This window comes from Nicotiana attenuata, chromosome 8 (genome assembly GCF_001879085.1).
Source record: "Nicotiana attenuata strain UT chromosome 8, NIATTr2, whole genome shotgun sequence".
In the NCBI taxonomy this organism is placed as follows: Eukaryota; Viridiplantae; Streptophyta; class Magnoliopsida; order Solanales; family Solanaceae; genus Nicotiana; species Nicotiana attenuata.
In genome coordinates, this window is record NC_031996.1 from 39,353,514 (window position 1) to 39,363,743 (window position 10,230).

The 10,230-nt window shown below is 33.6% G+C and overlaps 1 protein-coding gene across 1 annotated transcript; it reads left to right on the forward strand.

Annotated features, from left to right (window-relative positions):
• On the forward strand, window positions 4,265–9,429 carry LOC109231296 (serine/threonine-protein kinase SAPK3-like). The gene is made up of 9 exons (XM_019396916.1): window positions 4,265–4,505; window positions 5,931–6,005; window positions 7,162–7,263; window positions 7,361–7,414; window positions 7,511–7,603; window positions 7,687–7,779; window positions 8,131–8,235; window positions 8,323–8,421; window positions 8,920–9,429. Exons 1-9 carry the CDS (start codon window positions 4,383–4,385, stop codon window positions 9,193–9,195), a joined length of 1,020 nt encoding a protein of 339 aa, XP_019252461.1. The 5' UTR covers window positions 4,265–4,382; the 3' UTR covers window positions 9,196–9,429.

A 10,230-nucleotide genomic window follows, 5' to 3' on the forward strand; every position in this document is an offset into this window, starting at 1 on the left:
TTCGCTCACAAAACTTCACCTTTCTTCAAATAAAATATATGTCCAAATACTTCAACTTTCAAAAGTCGATTTTTTAAGATTCAATCAAATCTATGTCCAAACGCTAGCAAAATCTCGAGTGCCAAAAATCAGCTAGAAGTTTCTCCAGATAAATTGAGTGTACTTTGCTTTTGTTTCAATTAAAGCAAACAAATCAAAAGGCCTTCGAGATAACGTTTACTGACTTACTTTAGTTGTTCTGGAAACTACCGGATATAAAAGGTGAAGGTGGCAAGATAGATAGGCAAACAAGTAAAAAATGATTGGATTTTCTTACTACAAACCCAAAAACTATGTGTCAATTACTATTAAATACAAAGATTCTTAATAAAAATCCCAAACAAAACTGTATTAGGCAAAGTATAAAACCTATCATGTTAAATTACATGAGATGTCAAGCGGTAAAAGATGACTTAACTCGATTGGTTCTAGCTCCAAAGAACACATGGAGATATAACAATTTACATATATTTTGTTGATTAAGCAATCAGGTATACCAGTATTCAAATGTGCCCTCGATAACTGGCAATTCTTCGATCTCCGCTTTTGAGCGCGGAAGTACATGGTCGTTGGGGTTTCCTTTTTCTCAATTAATTCGATTGTGTCAGCCTTGAGATTGGTCTGATATTTCGTTACGAGCTGCTGGATTGAAAGTCAAATAGATTTAAATTTCATATCATCGTCTTTTTCCATAGAAGATCAATAAAAATTAACGTTAAATCAACCTTTGTCTAAGGAAAAATTACTTGTAACAGCCATCTTGGTAATAGAGTATATTATCACATTTTTTATAAAGGTAAAAATCTCTAGATATTATTTTATCAAGAACGGTTGCAGTTGAAATGCAGCATTTAAAGTTGGTTAGGTACTTGGGTTAGTGTAATACCTCATTCTGGTTTATGGGCTTAGCAATACTCATCGTTTTTATTGGGCCTTCTTACCTTGTCAAAGGCCCGAAGTGCAGCAATAGCCACTTTTAAGCCTACTATTTAAAGTATATTCACAGTTTACAAATGTATTTAAAGATTAGCCAATTCACCCAAACTTCAGCACTAAGTATCCTAAATTTGGTAATCCGGGACTTAGTGTCCTGGATTTTAGAGCTGCTAATTTGAAATTCAAGACTAAGTGTCATGAATTTTGAACTACTAATTAAAATTCATGACATAAGATTCGAACTTCTAGACAATTTTTGAACTTTAGGACACGAGCCCTGAATTTATGAACTACTAAGATTCGAACTTCAATATACAACTTTTTAACTTTAGGACACGATGTCTTGAAGTTTGAATTTTGAGGTTTAAGCTCTAGAACATTGTGTCCTGAAATTTGAGTGAAATTGACTAATCTTTAAATAGATTTATAAGCTGGGGATATATTTTAAACGGCGTGCTTAAAATGGCCACTCGATATCATTTCCACCAAATGGGACTTATAATCGCATTTGTAATTGCGACTTATAAATCACAATTGGTAATTCCGACTTATAAAATGCGACAGGGACTTAGAAAATCACATTTCACTATTACCACTTATAGAAATTGAGATGTATAATTCACATTTGTTGATCGCGACATATAATTTGGTGATTACGATAAATCGCATTTGGTAATTGCCACTTATAAATCGCATTTGATAATTGCAACCTATAATCGAATAAAATGTATTCATCATCTATTACTTATTCCGTCTGTTGTTTTTTTGCTTATTTTCTTATATTCCTTCTAACAACACAAGACTAAATTTTTTGAGCCCAAAACTGCATTTTGGGAAAAATTCTAATCCCGTTATGTAATATTCTTTCTAGCCCCCTCTTCAAAATCAAATAATACAAAGAAGTGTGTGTGTGGGTGGGGGGGGGGGGGGGTTGTACATGTAATTTGGACATAAAACTAATACATATCAAACGGAATGAAAGCTACTAACCGACCAGTAATTGTAGGACCCAGATGTTTCTAACTCATTTGTTCATTGCTTCCACTTCATATTCTCATTTTCCAGTGGAAAATAAGTTTTCCTTTTTAAATCGTCTGTTCAACGTCATCATTCCCCATCATACACATATATAACATATACAATAAAAAGTCGATTGCATTTTTCAATGTCATGTTATTTATATGCACATTTACTAAAGAACTTTGACAAAATGTAGCATTTTCATACACTAGGTACAGGGTACCTAAAAGGATATTATGCAATGAATATGATATTTTATATTAGTTCGAGCAACTAATATAAAATTTTTGGTAGAAAGTGCCCTTTAAATGGGCCTACACTTTTCAAATTTGGATTAATCAGGTCAGAATTTTTTGGGTTTTTACATCTATATCCGGTTTTGGGATCACAATTGAACCTACCTATACTCACCTTTTAATTTTTTTGGTCTCGCACTTTACGATCAACTTCAGACTTATCGGGTCTGAAGTTAAAAAAGAAATTAGATTGAAGTGAAAAAATTACACTTAACGCCAAATAGGTCTGAAATGCAATCAATGGTTTCATGCACCCAAGGCCAATAAGTCTAAAGTTAAAAAATGTACTTCAGATGCACGTAAGGCTAAAAGGTCTGAAGTGCAACCAACATTTTAATGCACTTAAGGCCAAATAAGCATGAAGTGCAAATTGCTCAGAAATAGAAATTTGTTCTTCGAATTTTAACAATCTAATATGCAATTTAATACCTAAATCTACTCCAAATGAGCTCAAATTTGAAACATAACCTCTAAGTATCATCAACAACAAACCTCAATTTTCAATTTGTCAAAACAATAACAAATATAACGAACCCATTTTGCAATTAAGAAAAAGAAGAAGAAGAAGAAGAAACTCTAAACAATAGTAAAAAATAAAGCGTCACAACAGTTCACCACCGTAAAACTCATAAACTACCTTAAAATATATTCACAAGCACCATATAAAATCATTGTTATCCGAAGAAGAAGAAGAAGAAGAAGAAGGAGAAGGAGAAGGAGGAGAAAAATGCCTGAAGTTGTTTAAACAGTGTGTACTGCAAGTTAAAAAAAAAAATTAAAAGATGGGTACATGTTAAATGGGGACGACCAAATAGGGTGCGCCGTGCAATTGTTACTAAATTTCGATAAGGATTCTTACACAAGTTGCTTGCCAGATTCAATGTTTACTTTTTCTAACCGGTATATATATCATTAATTATACATAATTGTATATATATAATTCATAAATTATATATATATATATCTCTGTAAGTTACTTTAATTTAAAGTGATTAAGTGACCACTATTTGAATTATTTTCTCTTCGATAACCGATGATTAAACCAAAAATAAAGTAGTACCGACTAAAAACACAATTTGATAGAAGAAAAAGAAATAGGAGGAACAACGCGTGAATGAAATTTAAAAAGTCATGACCAAAAAAAAAAAGAATTTAAAAAGTCGTTTTCAACCAATCATTTTAAACCAAACAAAAATGGAAAACGAAACAAACTGTAAGGAAAGGTCGGCAGACTTATAATTTAACAGAAGCTTATGATTGGATAATATATTCTTAAATGCTACCCCCAAAGTCACTAACATGGGTCCCACTCTTGCCGCACGTTTACTAAAATAGCATGAATTCAAAAGTTTATCCTATATACCCAATTTTACACATTTAAATAATATTATCCACCTCAGCCATGACCAAGTGTCAGATAGTCAGTCACTTCAATATAATTGAACTTTGAAGCCAACCCCTTAGTATTAAATTAATAATATACGTGTCGTTTAGTATAACCAATGGTGCGTAGATTCTTTAGGGGTCGTTTGGTAGGGTGTATAATAATAGTGCAGAATAAGGTATATTAGTAATGCATGAGTTAGTAATGCAAGCATTAGTTATGCAGATGTTATTTCTTATCTACTGTTTGGTGTGGTGTATTAAAATTATAATGCATTGCATAATTTTTAAGAAAAATAATTGTTAACAAAAATGCCCTCCATATTCTCTAGCTTTAATGGACTTTAAGGATAATTTTATCTTTAACCATACTAATACATGCATTAATAGCCTTGGTATTACTAATGCTATGGTTTTCTATGCATTACTTATGCAGAGTATAATACCAAGTATGACATAGGTTGAAAAAATATACCAAATAAGGTATAAGTAATGCCGCTAATGTTTGCATTATTTTTTTTAATACCTACTACCAAACGACCCCTTATTGTTTTATTACATACTTTAAATGATTTTTGCATTTTGTCTTCATTTATAAATAGTTGTACTATCAAGAATTGAGATTGGTCGGGAACTGTACTTTGCTTGTCAAAATTCAAAAAGGAAAAAAAGTTGGGTTTTTTTTGTCTTTCTTGATTTGGGTATAGAATGGAGGAAAAATATGAGCTTTTGAAAGAACTTGGTGCTGGGAATTTTGGGGTGGCAAGGCTAGTTAAGAACAAGAAGACAAAGGAGCTTTTTGCTGTCAAATATATAGAAAGAGGGAAGAAGGTAAGTCTACTTTTGTCAAAAAGGTTACTTTTGTAATATTATCTTTTTGTTTGTAGATACTGTCATTATTTTTCACTTTTTTAGGTTAAGGTTTGTGCTGGATTTGCTTATTTGGTTGATATTCCTAGTGAACCCTTTACTTGATTAATTTTGATATTTGTGTCATTTGTTCTTCCATTGCCAAAAACTCAAGCTTGATTTATAGCCTGTTTGGCCAAGCTTTCTTTTTGGCCAAAAGTGCTTTTTTTTTTTGCCAAAAGTACTTTTGGCAAAAAATTGAGGTGTTTGGCCAAGCTTTTGGAAGGAAAAAAAGTGCTTTTGAGGAGAAGCAGAAGCAGTTTTGGAGAAGCAGAAAAAAGTAGCTTCTCTCCAAAAGCACTTTTTTGAGAAGCACTTTTGAGAAAAATACACTTAGAAGTAGTTTTTTAAAGCTTGGCCAAACACTAATTGCTGCTCAGAAGTGTTTTTCAAACTAATTAGCCAAACACAAATTGCTTCTCACCAAAAGTACTTTTGAAAAAAAGCACTTCTCAAAATAAGCTGATTTTTGCAGCTTGGCCAAACGGGCTATTAGTTTTGGGTAGATTTTTATATGCCAGTAGCCTTTTCCAGTTTAATTTTTTTCCACTTACCTTCGCAAAAAAAAAAAAAAAATTAAAAAAAAAGGGCATTTGTTTGAAGCTTTGGAGTGTTTGAGTTTTGGAAAGAGTGTTTATCCAAGCTAAATCTTGAAAAAGAAGTTACTTGTACTTCTTGAAGATCTCTAAGGGCAACCTGATGCACAAGGCATGCCGCGTTCACGCAGGATTCGCGGAAGGGCCGCTCCCAAGAGGTGTTATATAGACAGCCTGCGGTAATGCATTAGTGGCTGCTTCCACGACTCGAACCTGTAACTTATAGGACACAAGGAGACAACTTTACCATGGCTCCAAGACTCCCCTTCAAAATATCAGTTTGAAGACAACTTTCTTGAAGATCTCTAATACTCCTATCAGTTTTTCAATATTTTCAAAACTGGAAATAATATAACTCCAAAAACTAGTTTTTGAGTTTTAGTCAGTAAGCATTTTGGGGGAAAGTGGATATGTTTCTGATAAATGGTCAAGATAACCCCCCCCCCCCCCTCCCCCCAACCCCAACACACACACACACAATACCATTGCTGTTTAACTGAATTTGTTATTTTAGCTGGAATTGCACTTGCCTTTTATTTATTACTTATTTAACTATAAGCCAAGTATGAGAGGAGCAATTTTGGCCCATTGCAAAGAGCTTTTTAAGTACATTTTTCTCATCACTTACTAGGTTGTGTCAAGATGCTTTCAGCTTAATGTAACTGTTATTATTAAAGTATCGTAGCAACAGTTATCTCCTTTGATTCTGTTTGCCTGATGTAACAGTTATTTTATTCTCTTCTTGTCTCAGATTGATGAAAATGTGCAGAGAGAAATTATAAATCATAGATCGTTGGGACATCCAAACATTATCAGGTTTAAAGAGGTAAATACTTTTATACCTGTTTGTTAAGAAACTGAGAAATGATATCTTCCCTTGTACCTGTTTTTGTAAGCAGATTGTATATTTCAATAGTTCTGTTTATGCTAGGGGAGAGCATATTGAGTAATTCCGTGCAGTTTTAAATTAAAACTTCAACAAACAATCGACGTGTCCTTTTGTAGTCTATGCAATTACTACTCCAATTACATAAGCCTTTCTTGAGTAACTGTAACATTGACTCTTATAATGACTTTATGTGGAATGTCAAATGACGAGTTCATGGTTCTTTACGGGAATTTTTCAAAGGGTGTTCAAGGTTTAATATGTATTTATAAAAAAGTAATTCTTGACCTATATACATAGTATAATTTTCTATATACTCCATATAATTTCCGAAGGGTGTTAGTTGAACACCCTTCACTCTATGTGGCTACGCCACTGCCTTAACCTTTAGTTGGAGCTCTTTGGTTGATCCAATTTTTGATGTTAGTGGGAATAATTGGATTGACTGTTTTCTTGCGCCCACTATCTGGTGTTGTCTGATGATGATTCTAGAATGCTGAGAGCTCCGCAATCTCATAACACCACTTTAGACTTGATAAGTCACAGTTCTATTTTCCATTTAGCACCATTCGTCTTACCTTAACAAGCTGATTATGTGTTCAGTTCCCCTGCATTTCGTGCCGTTTCATGTAATATTTGATGCTGACGCTAAAAGCAACTAATCTTTATTAGGGTTGAGCTGTATCTTCTGTATGGTATAAAGACAGATCTAGGACCAAGGTTTCATTTTATGTGTTGCTCCATTTCGTTGAGCATATATATATAGGATTTATTGTCACAACAGTGGAATCTCATGGGCTAAAAGCATTACTTTGATCCTTTATTACTTGTTATTGCATTCTTTTTTTTAAAATCTTACAATCCTTTCTTTCCATAGTTATTGTCATCTGTAACTTTCTTTCCTTGGCATTTGACACATCTATGGTTTCTTTCGTTTAACAATCAATCACTGTTGAAGATATTATTAAGTAAATAAAAGTGTACCCTCCGTAACAATTTAAGTTTTTAGATGAGATGATTACATACTACAACATAGTATCAGAGCAGTGGTCTCTTGCTACGTCATAGTTAACATGACTTCCTTTTTTTGGGGTAGGTCTTGCTAACTCCATCGCATTTAGCAATTGTTATGGAGTATGCAGCAGGTGGAGAACTTTTTGCTAGAATATGCAGTGCTGGCAGATTTAGTGAGGATGAGGTTATACTTTTATCTCCAATTCCGTGTATTATACCTGTGTTTGATGAGAATGAGATGTTGTACTTATCATCTTCGTATTTGTATCAATCAACGACAGGCTCGTTTCTTCTTCCAACAGCTAATATCTGGAGTCAGCTACTGTCATGCTATGGTAAATTTGAAATTCATTGACAGTTTTACTTTTTACAATAGTAATGTTATTTCAGTGAGTTCCTAGTCTGAAGTTATACTTCTATTTTTCCTGTAGGAAATTTGTCACAGGGATTTGAAACTAGAAAACACTCTTCTTGATGAAAGTGCTTCACCACGTGTAAAAATATGTGATTTTGGTTATTCTAAGGTTTGTTCTTCTTTTCTCGTTGAGAAGCTTATTGCATTAAATCTAACATGATGTAATTTTAATATATGTACTTTTTCATGCAGTCTGGATTGTTGCATTCCCAACCAAAATCGACAGTAGGAACACCCGCTTACATTGCCCCTGAGGTCCTGTCACGAAAGGAATATGACGGGAAGGCAAGCTCTCTCTTCTTGAACCATGATCTGTTGCTACAAAAAACTTTTTTTTTTTGGTGTCAACAGATTATTTCTTTATCACCTTCGTGCCTATGATACCAGCTAAATAAAACCCTTAGCCATGATCACAAGCATTACATTGGCCTAATAATATTCTACCTTATTATTTTCCCCTTATAGTGGCTGCTGTAAAATATGCACAACTTTTTTTATATCATTGGTCCCATTGGACTGTATGTAAGAGTTTTATGGAAGCTTTTATTTCTCTACGGCAACAGACTCATTTCGAGCAGCTTAAACCTAGTTGCTTCACTTGAATATTCTGCTCATGTTATAGTAATGCATTTTCAGATAGCAGATGTGTGGTCATGTGGGGTGACATTGTATGTGATGCTAGTTGGAGCTTACCCTTTTGAGGATCCTGATGATCCAAAAAATTTCAGGAAAACCATTGGAGTGAGTTCATATTTTAACTTTGATGTTTGGCTAAGTAGGAATGTTTGTCTCAAATAGCTACTTAAGGTTGTTTTGTTTTGTTTTCAGAGAATAATGAGTGCCCAATACTCCATACCGGATTATGTACGAATATCTGCAGATTGTAAGAACCTCCTTTCGCGAATCTTTGTTGCAAATCCCTCAAAGGTAACATTCTTCCTTACTCATCTCACTTATCAAAATAGAAAAAAGATTACAGCTTGTTTGGATGGTTGTTATCTGCACAATGTTTGGATAGATTGTATTGTTTGTCGATGTTTCATGATGTCATGCACCAATATTGTGAAGAATAAACTTGTAATATTATAAAGAAAAATTAAGGTACGAGGTAGAATTAATATATAAAAAGGTAAGGTAAAGGATAAAATATGATGATTTAATAATAAGGGCAAGATGAGCGGAAAAATAAGGTAACGACGCGACCACACCAAATTGGTCGTTCCATAAAGTGGCACTTTTCATCGTTACATAACAACGGATTTAACGATACGATACAATAGAATTTAAGTAACAATCAAAACAAATATTGTATTTAAAGTAATAATACGATACAATACAACAGGTAACAACCATACAAACAAGCTGTTAGCCTAATCATGACTCGAGTATCGTTCATTAACATAATATGTACTGCAATATGCACAGAGAATCACTATTCCTGAGATAAAAAAACATCCTTGGTTTTTAAAGAATCTGCCAAAAGACTTAATGGATGGTGAGCATTCCAAATATGAAGAGGCTTCAGAGCAACTACAGCAAAGTGTGGAGGAAATCATGAGGATAATACAAGAAGCTAAGATACCTGGAGAAGTGTCAAAACCAGAAGGACAAGCTACTGTAGGGACAACAGAACCAGATGATACTGAGGATGACCTCGAATCGGATATTGACAGCAGCAATGACTTTGCTGTTTATGTCTGAGGATGACATTATCTACTGGACTTTAAAAAGAACTTCAGTATGTAATCTTGAGTTGTTTATTATGGTGTATAGAAGACTTAGTTATATTCTGGCCTACAGAACTATATTTATGAGTTCTAAGGTGTGCACTCAAATTGTTAGATGGATGTAATATTGCAGAAAACAGATTTCTATTTTGTACCTATAGATGATATTCTCTGCTCCTATGTGTTAACAATCAATTTTTCAGCTGAATTGATTTTAGTTTAGTGACCATTCTTAGGGGACGTTTGGACATAAGAATTGTAAAATTTCAAAAAAAAAAGTATTTTTTTTTTCAAGTGAAAATGGTATTTGAAAATTAAAGTTGTGTTTGGACATGAGTATAATTTTGGGTTGTTTTTAATTTTTGTCAGTGATCTGAGTGAAAATTTTGATTTTTTTTTGAGTTTTTTAAATTTTCGAAAATTCCAAAATTCATCTTCAAGTGAAGATTGAAAATTTTATGGCCAAACATTGATTTCGAAAAAAGTAAAAAAATTCTTATGTCCAAACGGGCTCTTAGCTATTGTAAGTGAGCCACATCCTTTTTGGTTTAACCATTTGATATCCGAAGTCAACTGTCCCGCTAATGTGGGTCTTGTGTCAGGATGCACACTAAGGGGGTAAAACGCTTCCTACCAAAGTGTTCTCCATTCCCACCTCTCTAACCCGAAACGTCTGATTATGAATGGAGAGATCCTCATCACAATCCACGAGTACTTGCCATGACACGTTTGGAAAAAAAAAAACTGTGTGGTAGTAGTTACTGTTTGTTAAAACTCATTTACCTTCTCAAATATTTACTTTTTAAGGACTATGCATAATGCATCATCTATGCTACTTTTAACCCTTTCCAGGCTAACAGAATGTTAATAATCAAATTAAGAGGGAGAAAGTAAAAAGATCTACCTGAGAGTACTAACTGTTTTATATATATGTTGATGAAAGTTTTAAGTCTTGCCACACCCTGAAGTAATTTACCGACCACCAAAGTATGTGGTGCAGTAGATGGGA

Excerpts from the sequence above, each read along its gene's own strand:
- LOC109231296 (XM_019396916.1), top strand. The coding sequence starts at position 4,383 with ATGGAGGAAAAATATGAGCTTTTGAAAGAACTTGGTGCTGGGAATTTT. Across the intron at positions 7,264-7,360 it reads GCAGATTTAGTGAGGATGAG|GCTCGTTTCTTCTTCCAACA; the intron begins GTTATACTTTTA and ends AATCAACGACAG. Across the intron at positions 7,780-8,130 it reads GAAAGGAATATGACGGGAAG|ATAGCAGATGTGTGGTCATG; the intron begins GCAAGCTCTCTC and ends ATGCATTTTCAG.